Source organism: Ornithorhynchus anatinus, chromosome 1 (assembly GCF_004115215.2).
Source record: "Ornithorhynchus anatinus isolate Pmale09 chromosome 1, mOrnAna1.pri.v4, whole genome shotgun sequence".
In the NCBI taxonomy this organism is placed as follows: Eukaryota; Metazoa; Chordata; class Mammalia; order Monotremata; family Ornithorhynchidae; genus Ornithorhynchus; species Ornithorhynchus anatinus.
Genome location: NC_041728.1, coordinates 182,449,697 through 182,469,773, shown reverse-complemented (window position 1 = coordinate 182,469,773; position 20,077 = coordinate 182,449,697). Strand labels below are relative to the sequence as shown.

At 59.0% G+C, this 20,077-nt stretch overlaps 1 protein-coding gene across 1 annotated transcript in view; it reads right to left on the bottom strand.

Annotated features, from left to right (window-relative positions):
- Positions 1-20,077, bottom strand: part of SLC4A3 (solute carrier family 4 member 3) — a 61,858-nt gene that overhangs the window by 20,003 nt on the left and 21,778 nt on the right. Inside the window, exons 7-10 of the mRNA XM_029063219.1 lie at positions 15,977-16,112; positions 10,915-11,083; positions 8,804-8,903; positions 2,086-2,270 (exon numbers count right to left, since the gene is read on the bottom strand). Coding sequence (XP_028919052.1) covers positions 2,086-2,270; positions 8,804-8,903; positions 10,915-11,083; positions 15,977-16,112 — 590 coding nt within the window. The remainder of the gene's footprint in view (positions 1-2,085; positions 2,271-8,803; positions 8,904-10,914; positions 11,084-15,976; positions 16,113-20,077) is intronic.

Below are 20,077 nucleotides of genomic sequence, written 5' to 3'. Positions count from 1 at the left end.
ACGGTTGAAATATGACTGAATGAATCCCAAGGAGGGTGATGGAGCAGCCCAGGTGGGAGGGTTGGGGATGGGGGGGGGGGGGAGTGTCAATAATAATGACGACGTTGGTATTTGTCAAGCGCTTACTATGTGCCCAGCACCGTTCTAAGCGCTGGGGGAGACACAAGGTCACCAGGTTGAACCGCGTGGGGCTCCCGGTCTTCAGCCCCGTTTTCCAGATGAGGTCACCGAGGCCCAGTGACAAAACAAGGAGATGGGCATCGATAGCATCAATAGAAATAAGTGGAATGATAGATATAGACACACCAAAATAATAATAATAATAACGTTGGTTTCTGTTAAGCGCTTACTCTGTGCAGAGCACCGTTCAGAGCGCTGGGGGAGATACGGGGTCATCAGGTCGTCCCACGTGAGGCTCTCGGTCTTCCTCCCCGTTTGACAGATGAGGTCACTGAGGCACAGGGAAGTGAAGTGACTTGCCCACGGTCACACGGCTGACAAGGGGCGGAGGCGGGATTAGAACCCATGACCTCCGGCTCCCAAGCCCGGGCTCTTGCCACTGAGCCACGAGCTGGTCAGATACAAGGGGGGTGATGGAGCACCCCAAGTGGGAGGGTGGGGAGAGTGGGGGGGGGGAGGGGTCACCTTGATCAACACACGGCAGGGGGATGATGGAGTAGCCGGATGGGAGGGCTGGGGGGGGGGTCACCTAATAATAATAATAATGATGTTGGTATTTGTTAAGCGCTTACTACGTGCAGAGCACCGTTCTAAGCACTGGGGTAGACACAGGGGAATCAGGTCGTCCCACGTGGGGCTCACCGTCTTCATCCCCATTTGACAGATGAGGTCACTGAGGCCCAGAGAAGTTAAATGACTCGCCCACAGTCACACAGCTGACGAGGGGCAGCCCGTTGGTGGGCAGGGACGGTCTCTATCTGCTGCCGAATCGTCCATTCCACACGCTCGGTACAGTGCTCTGCACAGAGTAGGCGCTCGATAAATACTATTGAATGAATGAACCTGAGGACACGTCTATATAGGTACAGATCTATCAGTCTAGTTATTTATATTCATGCCCGTTTAGAGAAGCGGCGTGGCTAGAGAAGCGGCGCGGCTCAGTGGAAAGAGCCCGGGCTTGGGAGTCAGAGGTCATGGGTTCGAATCTCGGCTCTGCCCCCTGTCAGCTGGGTGACCGTGGGCGAGTCACGTCACATCTCTGGGCCTCGGTTACCTCATCCGTCAAACGGGGAGGAAGTCTGAGAGCCTCACGTGGGACCACCCGATGACCCCGTATCTCCCCCAGCGCTCAGAACGGTGCTCTGCACATAGTAAGCGCTTCACAGATACCAACAGCATTGTTATCATGATTTCGGCGTGTCTATAATTCCACTTATTTCTATCGATGCTACCGATGCCCGTTTCCTTGTTTTGTCGTCCGTCTCCCCTCCTTCTAGACTGTCAGCCCGTTGTTGGGTAGGGATCCTCCCTATCTGTCGCCGAACTCCACCCATTCATTCATTCAGTGGTATTTATTGAGCGCTTACTACGTGCAGAACCCCGGACTGATGAGAACGTCCAATTGGGGGGTCGGATAGGGACGATCGCAACCCAACGACGGGCTCACGGTCGAGGGGGAGACTTCGCCCGGATTACCTGCCTACAGAAAGGCTCTGGACATGTCACTCCCGTCCCGCGTCTATATGTACGTGTTTATGATTTTTATGAACTTGGTACATATCCGTGATTCCATTTCTCTGTTTTGATGGCGATGACGCCCGACTTCTCGTTTCGCTGTCCGTCTTTGAGACCGCGAGCCCGGCGTTGGGCAGGGATGGTCTCCACCTGTTGCCGAACTGGACTTTCCGAGCGCTTAGTCCGGTGCTCCGCACACAGTAAGCGCCCGATAAATAAGACGAGGGGATGAACCAACGAGCGGGCGCTGACGGCGCGGCCCGGGGACGGGAGCGCGAGGGGACGCTCGGCTCGTCGGAGGCCGCGGGGCCCACGGGGAAGGGCCGAAGCGTCGGGGATGGGGAGCCGAGGGGCGGGGGGGAGGTCCGGGGCGGGGGGCGGGGGGCTCACCTGGTCCGACATGAGGGTGGCGATGGAGCGGCCCACCTGGTGGTAGTCGACGGCGGCCTGCGGAGGCCCGAGCAGGACGAAGAGGAAGCGGACGGGCACGGGCACCTCCAGCACCGAGTCCAGCAGCACGGCCTCGCTGAGGCGCACGAAGGCCGTGGCCGGCTGCTCCAGGAACGGCACGTACCCTGCGCGGGACGGAGGGACACCGGACGCTCCGGCGGCGGGCGGGGAGCGGGGACCTGCCCTCGCCGCTACCCGCCAGCCCCCTCGAACGCACGCCCCCGTCCGGAGGCCTTCCCCGGCTCGGCCCTCCTTTCCCGAGAAGCAGCCGCGGCTTAATAATGCTGGTGTGTGTTAAGCGGAGCACTGTTCTAAGCGCTGGGGTGGACACAGGGGAATCAGGTCGTCCCACCCGGGGCTCCCGGTCTTCATCCCCATTTCACAGATGAGGTGGTGACTCGCCCACAGTCCCACAGCTGACAAGGGGCAGAGCCGGGATTCGAACCCGTGACCTCTGACTCCAAAGCCCGGGCTCTTTCCACTGAGCCACGCTGCTTCTGGAAAGAGCCCGGGTCAGGAGGACCCGGGTTCTAATCCCGGGCTCCTCCCCGTGTCCGCTGCGTGACCTCGAGCTGGTCCCTTCACTTCTCTGGGCCTCATCCGTAAAACGGGGATGAAGACCGTGAGCCCCACGCGGGACAACCTGATGACCTCGACCCCAGTGCCTAGAACGGTTAGCGCTTAATAAATACCGTCGTCATGATTATTTTCTCTTCTCCCACTCCCTTCTGCGCCGCTCTGACTTGCTCCCATCCCCACAGCCCGTATCTGTAGATTTGAAGAGATCTGTCGTTTAATTTATTCATCTCTTCATTTATATCGATGCCTGTCTCCCCCTCTAGACCGTGAGCTCGTCGTGGGGAGGATTGGATGCGTTTGTCGTTCTCCTGTCCTCTCCCAAGCTCTTATTTGCGCACAGTAAGCCCGGCTCTGCCACTTGGCAGCTGTGTGACCGTGGGCAAGTCACTTCGCTTCCCTGGGCCTCAGCTGCCTCATCTGGAAAACGGGGATGAAGACCGGGAGCCTCCCGTGGGACAACCCGATGACCCTGTATCTCCCCCAGCGCTGAAAACGGTGCTCTGCACAGAGTAAGCGCTTAACAAATACCAACATTATTATTATTATTATTATTAAGCGCTCAGGAAATACAACTGAATCAATGGATTGACTGGATATCTGTCATTTATTCATTTCTATCAACGTCTGTCTCCCCCTCTAGACTGTAAGCTCGTTGCGGGCAGAGAGGGTGTCTGTTTATGGTTGAATTGGACTCTCCCAAGCGTTCAGTACAGTGCGCTGCACACAGTAAGCGCTCAATAAATAGGATTTGAGTCATTTCCGAGCTTTACCGAAGGCACACCTCCTCCAAGAAGGCTTCCCTGACTGAGCCCCCTTCTCCTTTCCTCCCACTCCCTTCCGCATCGACCTTTCTTCATCCCCCCCCGTCCCGACCCCGCACCGCTTGTGCCCATTTCCCTCATTTATTCATTTCTATTCCCGTCTGTGTCCCCCTCTAGACTGTCAGCTCGTTGAGGGCAGAGAACAAGTCTGTTTAATGTTGCGTTGGACACTCCCAAGCGCTTAGCACAGTGTTCCGCACACGGTAAGCGCTCAGTAAATCAGCTCGGCTCAGTGGAGAGGGCCCGGGCTTGGGAGTCGGAGGTCACGGGTCCGAATCCCGCCTCCGCCGCTCGTCAGCTGTGTGACTGTAGGCAAGTCACTTCACTTCTCTGGGCCTCAGTGACCTCGTCTGGAAAATGGGGATGAAGACCGGGAGCCTCACGTGGGACCCCCCGATGACCCTGTATCATCTCCCCCAGCGCTTAGAACAGTGCTCTGCGCATAGTAAGCGCTTAACAAATCCCGACATTATCATCATTAATAAATACCATCACGGACGATTGCCAAATCTTCCCCTCCAGCCCCGACCTCTCTCCTCACGGGCAGGAGCGTGGCTGCTACCTCTGCGGAATCGACCTCTCCCAACCGCTTAGTCCACAGTCCACAGTAGGTGCTCAATAATGGGAAGAGCCCGGGCTTTGGAGTCAGAGGTCATGGGTTCGAAGCCCGGCTCTGCCACCTGTCGGCTGTGCGACTGTGGGCGCGTCACTTCGCTTCTCTGGGCCTCAGTCCCCTCATCTGTAAAATGGGGATGAAGACTGTGAGCCCCACGGGGGACGACCTGATTCCCCTGGGTCTACCCCAGCGCTTACAACCGTGCTCTGCCCGTAGTAAGCGCTTAACAAATACCAACATTATTATTATTATTATTATTACCGCTGATTGACTGCCTCTCTGCAGCCTCACAGTTCCTCCTCCCTACTTGAATGTGCCCGCTGACACCTCGAAGTCAACGTGTCCAAAACTGAAGACCCCTCATCTTCCCACCCAAACCGTGGCCTCGCCCTGACTTCCTCGTCCCTGTAGACCACACCACCATCCTCCCTGTCCCCCCAGCCCGTAACCCGGACATCATCCGGGTCTCATCCCTCTCCATCGACCCCACCCGGTCAGTCGGTCACCAGATCCGGTTTGTTCAACCTTCGCATCACCCGTCCTCTCGTCTCCATCCAAACTGCGGCGAGCCCTCCTCCTCTCCCTCCTTGACTCCACCCTCAGCCTCCTCACCGACCTCCCCGCCTCCCGCCTCTCCCCTCCCCGGTCCAGGTCCCCCTCGGCCGCCCGCGTCGTTTCTCCACGGAGACGTCGGGTCCGCGTCTCCCCGCCCCTCAAGACCCTCCGTATCAGACAGAAACGCGTCCCCGTCGGCTTTAAAGGCGTCCGCGGGGTGGCCCCGTCCTCCCCGCCCCGGCCTCTCTCCTCCTCCTCCTCCTCCTCCTCCACCCTGGGCCGCACGCTCCGCTCCTCTCGCGCCGACCTCCTCCCCGCCCCTCCGCCTCCTCCGTCTGGCCGCCGACCCTTCGCCCACGTCCCCTCTCTGACCTGCGACGCCCTCCTCCTCCATATACTCCAGACCGCCACTCTCTCCCCACCTTCAAAGCCTTATGAAGAGTCACATAATAATAATGATGGCACTTGTTAAGCCCTTACTATGTGCCAAGCACTGTTCTAAGCGCTGGGGGAGATACAAGGTCATCAGGTGGTCCCACACGGGGCTCACAGTCTCCATCCCCATTTTCCAGATGAGGTCACTGAGGCCCAGAGATAATGTTGGTATTTGTTAAGCGCTTACTGTGTGCAGAGCACTGTTCTAAGCGCTGGGGGAGATACAGGGTCATCAGGTGGTCCCACGTGAGGCTCCCGGTTAATCCCCATTTTCCAGATGAGGGAACTGAGGCCCAGAGAAGGGAAGTGACTCGCCCCACAGTCCCACAGCTGACGAGTGACGGAGCCGGGATTCGAACCTATGACCTCTGACTCCCAACCCCGGGCTCTTGCCACTGAGCCACGCTGCCTTTCCTGATGTGGAGATGTGGACTGACGAGTTTATCAGAGATGTCAAGTGATTTGCCCGAAGTGACCCTGCTGACAAGTGGCGGAGGCGGGATTAGAACCCATGACCTCTGACTCCCAAGCCCCGGCTCTTGCCACTTTGCCATGCACATCTCCTCCAAGACCCCTTTTCCCCACCTCCCTCTCCCTTCTGCCTGATCTTGCCCTTGGATCTGTGACCTCTGGCCGTCTGATATTCGCCCCACCCCCAGCCCCACAGCACTTATATCCATATCTATAAATTATCTGTGCTAATATAGTGTTGGTATGTGTTAAGCGCTTACTACGTGCCGGGCACTGTTCTAAGCGCTGGGGTAATAATAATAATAATAATGTTGGTATTTGTTAAGCGCTTACTATGCGCCGAGCACCGTTCTAAGCGCTGGGGTAGACATAGGGGAATCAGGTTGTCCCACGTGGGGCTCACGGTCTTAATCCCCATTTTACAGATGAGGGAACTGAGGCACCGAGAAGTTAAGTGACTTGCCCAAAGTCACACAGCTGGCAAGTAGACACAGGGGAATCGGGTCGTCCCCCGTGGGGCCCCCGGTCTTCATCCCCGTTTTCCAGATGAGGGAACCGAGGCCCAGAGAAGTGAAGCGACTCGCCCACGGTCACACGGCCGACAAGGGGCAGAGCTGGGATTCGAACCCATGACCTCCGACTCCGAAGCCCGTGCTCCCTCCACTGAGCCACGCTGCTTGTCATCCATAATAACGGTATCTGTAAAGCGCTTACTACGTGCTGAGCGCTGCCCTAAGCGCTGGGGTAGATACAGGGCAATCGGATTGTCCCACGTGGTGCTCACACTTTTTAAATCCCCATTTTTACAGATAAGGTAACTGAGGCCCAGTGCAGTGACTTGCCCAAGGTCACCCAGCAGACGAGCGGCGGAGCCGGGATTAGAACCCACGTCCCCCGACTCCCAAGCCCGGGCTCTAACCACTAAGCCATGCTGCTTTTAGGGTGGTCTGCTTCTAATAATGTTGGTATCTGTTAAGCGCTCACTACGTGCCGAGCACCGTTCTAAGCGCTGGGGGGGAGACACAGGGGAATCGGGTGGTCCCCCGTGGGGCTCCCGGTCTTCATCCCCATTTGACAGATGAGGGAACTGAGGCACCGAGAAGTGAAGCGACTTGCCCACGGTCACCCAGCTGACGAGTGGCCGAGCTGGGATTTGAACCCGGCTCTCTGTGTGTAGGGTGGTCTGTCTCCCACCCTAGACCGGAAGCTCACTGAGGGCAAGGAACTTGCCTATCAACTCTGATTTGTCCTCTCCCCAGTGCTTATTCCAGCGCTCTGCACCCAGTAAGCGCTCCATCGAAACCACTGACGGATTGGGAATAAGGCCCCAGCCCAGCGTGGCCTAGTGGGTAGAGCCCGGGCCCGGGAGTCAGAAGGACCTGGGTTCTAATCCCACCACTTCTCCGCTGGGTGACCGGGGGCAAGTCGCTTCGATTCTCCGTGCCTCAGTTCCCTCATCTGGGAAACTGTAAAGCGGGGATTAAGACCGTGAGCCCCATGGGGGAGACGGACTGGGTTCGCCCTAATTATCTTGTATCTATCGCAGCGCTTAGCCAAGTGCCTGGCACATAGTGAGCGCTCAACAAATACCATTGAAAAAGCCAAAAATAAAAATCTCAGAGCGTTCGTGGGAGGGGTCGGCCTCGGGGGTGGGAGTTGGAGAGGCATCAAAACTGGCCTCTAATAATAATAATCGTAATAATTAATATGGTATTTGTTAGGCTCTTACTATGCGTCAGGCACTGTACTAAGCACTGGGCTAGATTTTTTTCTTTTTATGGTCGTTGTTAAGCACTTATTATGTCCCAGGCACTGTACTGAGCCCTTCGTCTTCTTATGGTGTCTGTTAGGCGCTTACTCTGACCCGGGCGCTGTAAAAATAATAATAATAATAATAATGTCGATATTTGTTAAACGCTCACTACGTGCAGAGCACTGTTCTAAGCGTTGAGGTAGATCCGGGGTCATCAGGTTGTCCCACGTGAGGCTCACTTTCTTCATCCCCATTTTCCAGATGAGGGAACCGAGGCATTGAGAAGTGAAGCGACTTGCCCAAAGTCACCCAGCTGACAGGTGACGGAGCCGGGATTAGAACCCGTGACCTGAGACTCCTACTAAGCGCTGGGGCGGATACAAGCAAATCGGGTTGGGCCCAATCCCTGTCCCCCATGGGGCTCACAGTCTTCATCCCCCATTTTCCAAATGTGGAAACCGAGGCCCAGAGAAGTGAAGTGATAATAATAATGATGGCATCTGTTAAGCGCTCACTATGTGCCGAGCACCGTTCTAAGCGCCGGGGGAGATACGGGGTCATCGGGTGGTCCCACGTGGGGCTCACCAGCTTCATCCCCGTTTTACAGATGCGGGAACTGAGGCCCAGGCTTGTGAGCCCGTCGCGGGCCAGGGCCGGTCCCTATCTGTTGCCGAATTGTCCATTCCGAGCGTTTAGTCCAGTGCTCTGCACATAGTAAGCGCTCAATAAACAGGACCGAATGGAATGGACGCATTTATCTACGTTCTATCTATTCGGATGCTACCGACGCCTGCCCACTCGTTTGGTTCCGCTGTCCGTCTCCCCGCTTCTAGACCGCGAGCCCGTCGTCGGGCAGGGACGGTCTCTATCTGGTGCCCGGTTGGACTTTCCAACCGCTCGGTCCAGTGCTCCGCACACAGTCAGCGCTCAATAACTACGTTGGGAGGAGCAGCAGTGGAAAGAGCCCGGGCTTGGGAGTCGGAGGTCATGAGTTCGAATCCCGGCTCGGCCACTTGTCAGCTGGGGGACTGTGGGCGAGTCCCTTCACTTCCCTGGGCCTCCGTGACCTCCTCTGTCAAAAGGGGATGGAGACCGTGAGCCCCGCGTGGGACGGCCCGATTCCCCCGTGTCTACCCCAGCGCTTAGAACGGTGCTCTGCACATAGTGAGCGCTTGACAAATACCGACATTATTATTAACGTTATTATTATTACGTTTGAATGAACGAATGAATGAAAGTGACTTGACCAAGGTCACCCGGCAGACAAGAGGCGGAGCCGGGAGGAGAAGCCAGGTCCTTCCGACTCCCGGGCTTCAGCCACCGAGCCCTCTCTGCCGGTTGCCCCCCGCCACGCGCGCGTGCGCACACCCTGGGGTGCCCCTTCCCGCCCCCCGAACGATCCCCCCCCCCCCCCGGACCCCATCTCACCCACAAGGACCACGGTGGCCTCGGCATCCTCGGGGATCTTCTCCAGCAGCTTGAGGCATTTCCCACGGTGTCCGTCCCCTCCGGGCAGGTGCAGGCTCTTCTGCGCGGAGACGCGGGGGGCTGAGGAGGCCGGAGGAGCCCCCCGGGGGTCTCCGCCGTCGTCCCCCCCCGCCCCCCCCGACCCGGCGACCCCCCGCCCCCCGGCCGGACGACGGTCTCTCCCGCCGGGCCCACGTCTCCGTGACGCCAGACGCTCAGCTCGTTGTGGGCAGGGGACGTGTCTCTTCGTTATCATAATATAACGCCACTTGTTTAGCGTTTACTATGTGCCGAGCACCGTCCTAATAATGTTGGTATCCGTTAAGCGCTTACTAGGTGCAGAGCGCCGTTCTAAGCGCTGGGGGAGATACAGGGTCGTCGGGTTGTCCCACTTGGGGCTCCCAGGCTTCATCCCCATTTTCATTCATTCCACGGTATTTACTGAGCGCTTACTGTGCGCAGAACACTGGACTAAGCGCTTGGAATGGACAATTCGGCAACGGATAGAGACCGTCCCTGCCCAGTGACGGGCTCCCGGTCTAATCGGGGGAGACGGGCGGACAAAAACAAGACGACGTAATCACCGTAAATAGAATCAAGGGGATGGAATAATAACAACAGCTGAGGTCACTGAGGCCCAGAGAAGTGAAGCGACTTGCCCGAAGTCACCCAGCAGACAAGTGGCGGAGCCGGGATTTAATAATAATAATAACGTTGGTATTTGTTAAGCGCTTACTCTGTGCCGAGCACCGTTCTAAGCGCCGGGGGGAGATACAGGGTCATCAGGTCGTCCCACGTGGGGCTCACAGTTAATCCCCATTTTCCAGATGAGGGAACTGAGGCCCAGAGAAGTGAAGTGCCTCGCCCACCGTCACCCAGCTGACGAGTGGCAGAGCCGGGAGTCGAACCCATGACCCGACTCCGAAGCCCAGGCTCTTTCCGCTGAGCCACGCTGCTTTTTATTGTTATATCGTCCTCTCCCGGGCGCTCAGTACAGTGCTCCGCACCCAGTCAGCGCTCAATAAATACGACCGAACGGACTCATCTCTCTCGCCTCTGACCTGTCGCCCAAGTCGCGCCTTTGGCCCCCAACGCCCTCCCTCCTCGAATCCATTCATCCGTTCAATGGTATCTATTGAGCGCTGACTGTGTGCAGAGCACTGTACTAAGCGCTTGGAAAGTCCAACTGGGCACCAGAGAGAGACCATCCCTGCCCAACAACGGGCTCCCGGTCTAAATGGGGGAGACGGCCAGCAGAGCAAAAGAAGAGCTAAAGAAAGCAGGTAGTCTGGCGTGGATGACATCGAGATAAATAGAGTCGTAGAGATCTACACCTCATTAATGAAATAAACATAAATAATATATACAAATATGCACAGTGCTGAGGGGAGGGGAAGGGGGAAGAGCAGAGGGCGGGAGAAGGGGGAATGGGGAGGAGGAGCGGAGGGAATCCCCTCTTTTCAAAGCCTTCCTGAAGGCCCACCTCCTCCCGGAGGCCTTCCCCGACTAAGCCCCGCTTTTCCTCATCTCCCGCTCCCTCCCGCGTCGCCCCGACCCGCTCCCTTTCTTCATCCTCTTCACAGGGAAGCGGCGCGGCGCGGCGGAAAGAGCCCGGGCTTCGGAGTCAGAGGTCATGGGTTCGACTCCCGGCTCTGCCCCTCGGCAGCTGTGGGACTGCGGGCGAGTCACTTCTCTGGGCCTCGGTTCCCTCATGCGGAAAATGGGGATTCACCGGGAGCCTCACGCGGGACGGCCCGACGACCCTGTATCTCCGCCGGCGCTTAGAACGGTGCTCTGCACAGAGTAAGCGCTTGACAGATACCAACATTATTATTATTACCATCGTCCCCTCCCCGCTCACCGCTGACATCCCCGTCCCTCACGTATTGATTTCCACTCCCGTCCGTCTCCCCCGTCAAGACGGCCGGCTCGTCGTGGGCGGGGAACGTGTCCGTCCAGTGTCGCGCCGGACTCTCCCAAGCGCTCAGCACAGCGCTCCGCCGATACAATCCGACGACTGGACGGGAGCCGGCGGGCGGGCCGGTCCCCCGCCCCGCTCCGGTCCCACTCACCTCCCTGGCGTCGAGGTCCCGGGAGGACGCGGGGTCCCCGGGGTCTTCTCCGGCGAGGGGGCCGCGGGGGTCGGGGCCGGGGCCGGGGTGGTGGTTTCCCGGCGCCGAGTTGACGCTGGAGCTGGACGGGTTCCGGGGGAAGAAGCCATCCTTGTCGTCGTTGGGGTGGCTGCGAGGCCGGGAGAGAGCAGAGAGGCCCACGGCCGCTCACTTCTCCACCTCGACGGCGCGCGTCGGGCGCTCCCGACGTGCCGCCGGCTGGAATAAGCGCCGGGGAAGAGCCACGCTCGGCGGGTCGGACGCGGTCCCCGCCCCACTTGGGGCTGGCGGTCTTCAGCCCCATTTTACAGATGATAACCACCATAGTAACGATGGCGTTGGGTAAGCCACTTCCTCTCTGGGCCTCAGTTCCCTCATCTGGAAAATGGGGATGAAGACCGGGAGCCTCACGGGGGACGGCCCGATCACCTTGTCTCCTCCCCAGCGCTTAGAACAGTGCTCTGCGCATAGGAAGCGCTTAACGGATGCCATCATTGCTATCTGTCGCCATCGTTCCCGTCCGTCCGTCTCCCCCGATCAGACCGTGAGCCCGTCAAAGGGCAGGGACCGTCTCTATCTGTTGCCGACTTGTCCGTCCCAAGCGCTTAGTCCAGTGCTCTGCACCTAGTAAGCGCTTATTCATTCAATAGTACTTATTGAGCGCTTACTAGGTGCAGAGCACCGGAATAAGCGCTGGGGGGGACGCAAGGTCATCGGGCTGTCCCCCGTGGGGCTCCCAGTCTTCATCCCCATTGTACCGATGAGGGAACTGAGGCGCAGAGAATAATAATAATGTTGGTATTTGTTAAGCGCTTACTCGGTGCCGAGCACTGTTCTAAGCGCTGGGGGAGATACAGGGTCAGCGGGTGGTCCCACGGGCGGCTCCCGGTCTTCATCCCCATTTTCCAGATGAGGTCACTGAGGCCCGGAGAAGTGAAGCGACTCGCCCACGGTCACACGGCTGATGAGTGGCGGAGCCGGCATTCGAACCCCTGACCTCTGACTCCCAAGCCCGGGCTCTTTCCACTGAGCCACGCTGCTTCTCAAGTGAAGTGACTTGCCCAAGGTCACACAGCGGACAGGTGGCGGAGCCGGGATTAGAACCGAGGTCCCCGACTCCCGGGCCCGGCCTCTTTTTTCATGGTACGTGTTAAGCACTTACTATGTGCCGGGCACCGTACTAGGCACCGGGGTCGATCCAAGCCAATCGGGTTGGACACAGTCCCTGTCCCACGTGGGGGTCACGGGCTTCATCCCCATTTTCCTGACGAGGCCACTGAGGCCCGGGCAAGTGAGGTGACTTGCCCAAGGTCACACAGCAGACCAGCGGCGGGGCCGGGATTAAAAACGAGATCCTCTCATTCCCAGGCTCTTTTTATTTTTTGTGTGATATCTGTTAAGCGCTGACTAGGAGCCAGACACTGTACTGAGCAATGGGATGGATATAAAATAATTATATGTCCATTCTGATTTAACTGTATTTATTGAGGGCCTACTATGTGCAGAGCACTGTACTAAGCGCTTGGAGGAATACAACACAGCAATAGAGTCCCCGTGACCATGGGTCTCACAGTCTTCATCCCCATTTTCCAGATGAGGGAACTGAGGCTGAGAGAAGTGAAGTGACTGGCCCAAGGTCACACAGCAGACAAGTGGCGGAGCCGGGATTAGAACCCACGTCCTCTGAGGCCCGGGCTCTTTTCCGCTACCACGTAACTGAGCTGGTAGACACATTCCGCCTTAGAGGAGAGAGCCCGGGCTTGGGAGTCAGAAGTCCTGGGTTCTAATCCCGGCTCTGCCCCTTGTCAGCTGTGGGACTGTGGGCAAGTCACGTCACGTCTCTGTGCCTCAGTTGCCTCATCTGGAAACTGGGGATTAACTGGGAGCCTCGTGCAGTACAACCCGCTGACCCCGGATCTCCCCCAGCGCTTTCAACAGTGCTCTGCACAGAGTAAGCGCTTAACAAATACCAACACTACTATTAATCCTGGCTCTGCCACTTCTCAGCTGTGTGACTTTGGGCAGGTCACTTCACTTCTCTGGGCCTCAGTGACCTCATCTGGAAAACGGGGATGAAGACGGGGAGCCCCACGGGGGACGACCTGATGACCTTGTAGAACAGTGCTTGGCACATAGTGAGCGCTTAACCAATACCATCATTATTATTATTATTCCCTGCCCCCAAGAGGCTTACGGTCTAGTCGGGGGTGACAGACGTTCAGAGAAACGACGGATGTGGACGTAAGCGCCGAGCGGCTGAGGGAGCGGCGGATAAAAGGGGCAGATCTAAGGAGGTGGACGACGCAGAAGGGAGCGGGAGAAGAGGAAACCAGGGTTAAATTGGGGAAGGCCTCCTGGAGGAGGTGGGATTTGGAGGAGGGATTTGGAGGGACGGAAAGGGGAGAGGGGTCCGTGGGATACGCAGGTGGAGGGCGTTCCGGGCCGGAAGCGGGACGTGGGCCGGGGGGGCGGCGGCGGCGGGACGGGCGAGCCGGGGGCCCGGGAGGAGGTCGGCGTTGGCGGAACGGAGCGTGCGGGCCGGGCTGGAGGAGGACGTGGGCTTTGCTCGTTGTGGGGAGGGAACGTAATAATAATAATAATAATAATAATAATACTAGCAGACATGGCAGAGCTGGGATTAGAACCCACGACCGCTGACTCCCAGGCCCGGGCTCTTTCCGCTAGACCACGCTGTTTCCTTGTGTTTTGCACTGTCTTAATAATGTTGGTATTTGCTAAGCGCTTACTATGTGCCGAGCACCGTTCTAAGCCCTGGGGGAGACACAGGGTCATCGGGTCGGCCCCCGTGAGGCTCCCGGTCTTCATCCCCATTTGACAGATGGGGAACTGAGGCACCGAGAAGTGAAGTGACTCGCCCACAGTCACCCAGCTGACAAGGGGCGGAGCTGGGATTCGAACCCAGGACTTCTGACTCTCAAGCCCGGCCTCCTTCCACTGAGCCACGCTGTTTCTCTCTAAATGTGTCTGTTTATAATAATGTTGGTATTTGGTAAGCGCTTTCTACGTGCGGAGCACCGTTCTAAGCGCTGGGGGGGATCCAGGGTCACGGGGTTGTCCCACGGGAGGCTCCCGGTCTTCATCCCCATTTGACAGATGAGGACACTGAGGCCCAGAGAAGCGAAGTGACTCGCCCACAGTCACACAGCTGACAAGGGGCAGAGCCGGGATTCGAACCCATGACTTCGGACTCCCAAGCCCGGGCTCCTTCCACTGTGCCACGCTGCTCGTCTCTAAATGTGTCTGCTTATCGCTGTATCGTCCTCTCCCAAGCGCTCAGTCCAGTGCTCTGCACGCAGGAAGTGCTCAACAAACGCAATCGAATGAATACCTTCTCGGTGCCTCAGTTCCCTCATCTGGAAAATGGGGATTGAGACCGCGAGCCCTACGGGGGACAGGGACCGAGTCCAACCTGACTTGCTTCTATCCACCCCAGGGCTTTGCATGACATATAGTAAGCGCTTAATAAATACCGCGACCATCATTGTTATCATTATAATTACGAATGAATCATTTTAGAAAGGTTTCGGAGGAGGGAAGAGTGGTGGAGGTCGAGACGAAGAGGGAGGGAGTTCCAGGCCAGGGGGAGGACGTGGGCAAGGGGCCGGAGGGGGGGTCCGGTAGGATCCCAGTAATAATAATAATAATAATTCTGGTATTCGTTAAGCGCCTGCCCTGTGCCGGACACTGTACCGAGCGCTGGGGTGGATACGGGCAAATCGGGTTGAATCCACATGGGGCTCGCCGTCTAAATCCCCCTTTCACAGACGAGGAAACCGAGGCACAGAGAAGCGAGGTGACCCGCCCGGGGTCGCTCACTAGACAGGTGGCGGAGCCGGGGCTAGAACCCGCAACCCTCCGACTCCCAGGCCCGCGGTCTATCCACTCCGCCGCGCGGAGGGCCCCGCACACCGTAAGCACTCAGTACAGGGCTCCGCAGACAGTAGGCGTTCAGTTCGGTCCCCGGTGTAGGTGACGGGGTCGGCAGGGAAGAGCGAATAATAATAACAATAACGTTGGTACGCGTTAAGCGCTTCCTATGTGCCGAGCACCGTTCTGAGCGCTGGGGGAGCTACGGGGTCATCGGGTCGTCCCACGTGGGGCTCACGGTCTCCAACCCCATTTTCCAGAGGAGGGAACTGAGGCCCAGAGAGGTGAAGCGACTGGCCCGAGGTCACCCAGCTGCCAAGTGGCGGAGGCGGGATTAGAATCCACGACCTCTGACTCCCAAGCCCGGCCTCTTCCTCCCCTAACCTCTTTCTTCCTCCCCGACCCCCCTCTTCCTCCAACCCCCTCTCCTCCTCCTCCTCCAACCCCCTTCCTCCTCCTCCAATCCCGGCTCTGCCCCGGGTCTGCTGGGTGATGACGACGACGATATGTAAGCGCTCACCACGTGCCAGGCGCTATCCTAAGCGCTGGGGTAGATACAAGGTGATGAGATCGTCCCCCGTGGGGGTCCCGGTCTTCATCCCCATTTTCCAGAGGAGGTCACTGAGGCCCAGAGAAGGGAAGCGACTCGCCCGAGGTCACCCAGCTGGCAAGCGGCGGAGGCGGGATTAGAACTCACGGCCTCGGACGCTCAAGCCCGGGCTCTCGCCACTAAGCCGTGCCGCTCCTAAGAGCCGCCCACCCCCTCTTTAGTCCTCTCGCACACCCTGCCAGCCGTGTTGAAAAAAAAAAAGTTGTTTGTTAAGCGCTTACTACGTGCAGAGCCCTGTTCTAAGCGCTGGGGGAGACGCAGGGGCATCAGCTCGTCCCCCGTGGGGCTCCCGGTCTTCATCCCCGTTTTCCAGATGAGATCCCCGAGGCCCAGAGAGGTGAAGTGACTCGCCCACAGTCGCCCAGCTGACGAGTGGCGGAGCCGGGATTCGAACCCGTGACCCCCGACTCCACAGCTGAGCCACGCTGCTTTGGGGGCGGGCGGGGGGGGGCGGGGGTCTCGATGCCCACCCCCAGCCCTTGGGTTCGAGGAGCGGGGCCCGCCCCCGAAGCCGCCCCCGGGCACCTGTGTTTGAGCAGCAGGGTCCGCAGCACGTTGGCCCGGTCCTCGGGGCGGATCTGGTCGGAGATGATCATGGTCTCCACCACCACGTGGGCGATGCCCGGCAGGGTGGTCTGCTCCAGGTCCAGCAGCGCGGCCCCTGCCCAGCGGCGGGTCCCACGTCAGGGGTCGCGGGCCCGACCTCGGGGGCCTCGGGACGGACGTCGGGGCCACGGGCCCCGGGGGTCGCGGGCCGGAGGTGCCCACGCTCCCCGCCGCCGCCACGTCCCCCGCCCCGCGACCGGGGGGGCGGCACGTGACACGAGGGACCCCCGCCGCCGGGGACACGCCCGCCGGGCCGGGGACGCGCCGAAGACCGGGGACAAGGGAAGGAACACAAAGCAGGGGGCACACGGAAACCCGGGGACACGGCCGAGGCCGGGGACGCGCGAGGCCGGGGACGCGCGAGGCCGAGGATCCCCCCGAGACCGGGGACGCACGAAGCCCGGGACACGCGCGAGGCCGAGGTCACACGCCGGATCGGAGGTACACGTGAGATGGGGGAGACACTCTCTTTCTCCCGCCCAGCCCGCCCGCTCCGCTCCTCCGCCGCCCGCCTCCCCGCCGGCCCCCGGTCTCGCCCGTCCCGCCGTCGACCCCCGGGCCGCGTCCTCCCGCGGTCCCGGGACGCCCTCCCTCCTCGCCTCCGCCGAACCGATTCTCTTCCCCTCTTCGAAACCCTACTTGAAACCCACCTCCTCCGAGAGGCCTTCCCGGACCGAGCTCCCCTTCTCCCTCTGCTCCCTCTACCCCCCCCTTCGCAGCTCAACCCTCTTCTCCCCCCATCTCCCTCCGCTCCTCCCCCTCTCCCTTCCCGTCCCCTCGGCACCTTACTCGTCCGCTCGACGGCTCGACCGTATATATATTCATCACCCTATTTATTCTGTTAATGAGATGTCCATCGCCTCGATTCTATTTAGTCGCCATCGGTTTTTACGAGACGTCCTTCCCCTCGACTCTATCTATCGCCATCGTTCTCGTCCGTCCGTCTCCCCCGATCGGACCGTGAGCCTGTCTCTATCTGTTGCCGACTTGTTCGTTCCGAGCGCTCAGTCCGGTGCTCTGCACCTAGTAAGTGCTCAATAGATACTATTGAATGAATGAATGAAAGGAAGACAAGTGTGGTCAGGGGAACATATTCAAAACCCCCCATGGCCCGGCCCCGTCCCCCCTCCCCTCCCTCCCGTCCTCCTCCGTCCCGCGCCGCACGCCGCGCTCCTCCGCGGCCGCTCGCCTCCTCCCCGGGCCTCCGGCTCGCCCGGCCCGTCGTCGACCCCCGGCCCGCGTCCTCCCGCTGTCCCGGACGCCCCCCCCTCCTCGGATCCCACGGACGATTCCTCTCCCCCGACCTTCAAAGCCTTCTTGAAGTCCCGCCTCCTCCGAGAGGCCTTCCCCGACCGCGCCCTCCTCTTCCTCGTCTCCCGCTCCCTTCCGCGTCGCCCCGACTCGCTCCCTTTCCTCATCCCCCCCTCCCGGCCCCACTGACCACTTACGTCCATCTCTGACATTCTGTTTATTTGTATTGCTGTCTCCCCCCGTCTAAACCGTGAGCTTGTCATGGGCAGGAACGGTCACTGTTTATTGTATCGTACTTTCCCAAGCGCTTAGTGCAGTGCTCTGCACACAGTAAGCACTCAGTAAATACGACTGAATGAATGAATGAGTGAACGAATGAACACAAGGCCGGGGTGACAAGGGACATGCTCGAGATTAAGAACACGCCCAAGGTCAAGGACGCATAATAACAATAACGATAATGTTGGTATTTGTTAAGTGCTTACTATGTGCCGAGCACCGTTCTAAGCGCTGGAGTAGACGCCGGGTCATCGGGTTGTCCCACGGGGGGGGGGGGGGGCTCACAGTCTTAAAATCCCCATTTTCCAGATGAGGTCACCGAAGCCCAGAGAAGTGAAGCGACCTGCCCAGTCACCCGGCGGACGAGCGGCGGAGCCGGGATTAGAACCCACGACCTCGGACTCCCGAGCCCGGGCTCTTGCCACTGGGCCACGATGGAGTAGCGCGGCCTAGGGGGCAGAGCCCAGGCCGGGGAGTCAGAAGGTCACGGGTTCTAATCCCCGCTCCGCCGCTCGTCCGCCGGGTGACCTTGAGCAAAAGTCCCTTCGCTTCTCGGGGCCTCGGTGACCTCATCTGGAAAATGGGGATTGAGCCCGTGAGCCCCACGGGGGACAAGAAACTGTGTCCACCCTGATTTGCTTGGATCCCCTCCAGCGCTTAGTACAGTGCCCGGCGCACAGTAAGCGCCTAACAGATTCCTCAGTTATTATTATTCACTTCTCTGAGCCTCAGTGACTTCATCTGTAAAATGGGGAGAGAGACTTTGAGCCCCACGTGTACACACCGATAATTTTCTTTATTTATATCGATGCTGTCGATGCCCGTCGGCCGGTTTTGTTCAAGCCCTTGAGCCCGTCGTCGGGTAGGGATGCTCTCCATCCGTTGCCGAACCGGACTCTCCAAGCGCTTAGTCCAGTGCTCCGCACACAGTAAGCGCTCAATAAATACCCCTGAACGGATGAATGAATGACAGGGACTGTGTCCAACTCCATTTGCTTGAATCCACCCCAGCGCTTAGAAGAGTGCCGGGCACATAGTAAGCGCTTAACAAATAGCATCGTTATCGGTGATTTGCCGAAGTGTCCATTCCAAGCGCTTAGTACAGGGCTCCGCGCATAGTAAGCACTCAGTAAATACGACTGAACGCATGAATGAATGCTTCTTATATACGTGGTCGAGGGGGACGCACACATCAGGCAAGGGACATGTCCGAGGTCAGAGACGCACGAAGACAGAGACGCACACCAGGCCACGGAGACTCTCTCTCTCTCTCTATCTCTCTCCCCACGCGCCCCCTGATCGGCCCGGCCCCCCTCCCACGTCAAAACCGGGGCCAAAGCCGAGCCCGAGGGGCGACCCGAACGCCGTGGGGTCCCCGGGGGGACCGATCCCGGCCCCGCCACTTGTCCGCCGCGTGACCCCGGATAAGTCACTTACCTTCTCTGAGCCTCGGTTTGCTCATCTGTAAAATGGGGATTTAGAACCTGACCTCCCTCCCCGTGAGCACCTACGTGCGTACGCTAAATTCTGCCGTAATTTACATTGTCCGTCTCCTGAGGGACACGGGAAGTTCCACTCCCAAGCTCTAATAATAATCATAGTGGTATCTGTTAAGCGTTTACCAGGTGCCAAGCACTGTTCGAAGCACTGGGGTAGATACAAGGTCATCGGGTTGTTCCACAAGGGGCTCTCAGCGCAGCGTTCTGCACGCAGTAGACTCCTTGAGGGCAGGGATGGTGTCTACTAACTGCTCTGTCCTCTCCCAGGCGCTCAGCACAGCGCTCTGCCCGCAGTAGACTCCTTGAGGGCAGGGATGGTGTCTACTAACTGCACTGTCCTCTCCCAGGCGCTCAGCACAGCGCTCTGCCCGCAGTAGACTCCTTGAGGGCAGGGATGGTGTCTACTAACTGCTCTGTCCTCTCCCAGGCGCTCAGCACAGCGCTCTGCCCGCAGTAGACTCCTTGAGGGCAGGGATGGTGTCTACTAACTGCTCTGTCCTCTCCCAGGCGCTCAGCACAGCGCTCTGCCCGCAGTAGACTCCTTGAGGGCAGGGATGGTGTCTACTCAACTGTACTGTCCTCTCCCAGGCGCTCAGCACAGCGCTCTGCACGCCGTAGACTGTCAGCTCCCCAAGGGGAAGGATGGTGTCTCCTCACTCTTCCTCTCCCAAGCGCTCAGCACAGCGCTCAGCACCCAGGAGACCGTCAGCTCCTCGAGGGCAGGGATGGAGTCTGCTGCCTCTGTCGTCCTCTCCCGAGCGTTCAGTCCAGTCCCCGAGGAAGGGCTCAAAAAACAGCGAGGCCGGGTGGGCCGGGGCCCGGGCAGCGTCTGGCTCCAGCGAAACCAGGCCCCGGCCCCGCGGCCCGGGGTCGCCGACACGGGGGCCGCACCACGAGCTCGCGGCGGGCGGGGATCGTCGCCGTTTAATAATAATACTAATGATGATGATATTTGCTAAGCGCTTACTAGTCTGTCCGTCTCCCCCGATTA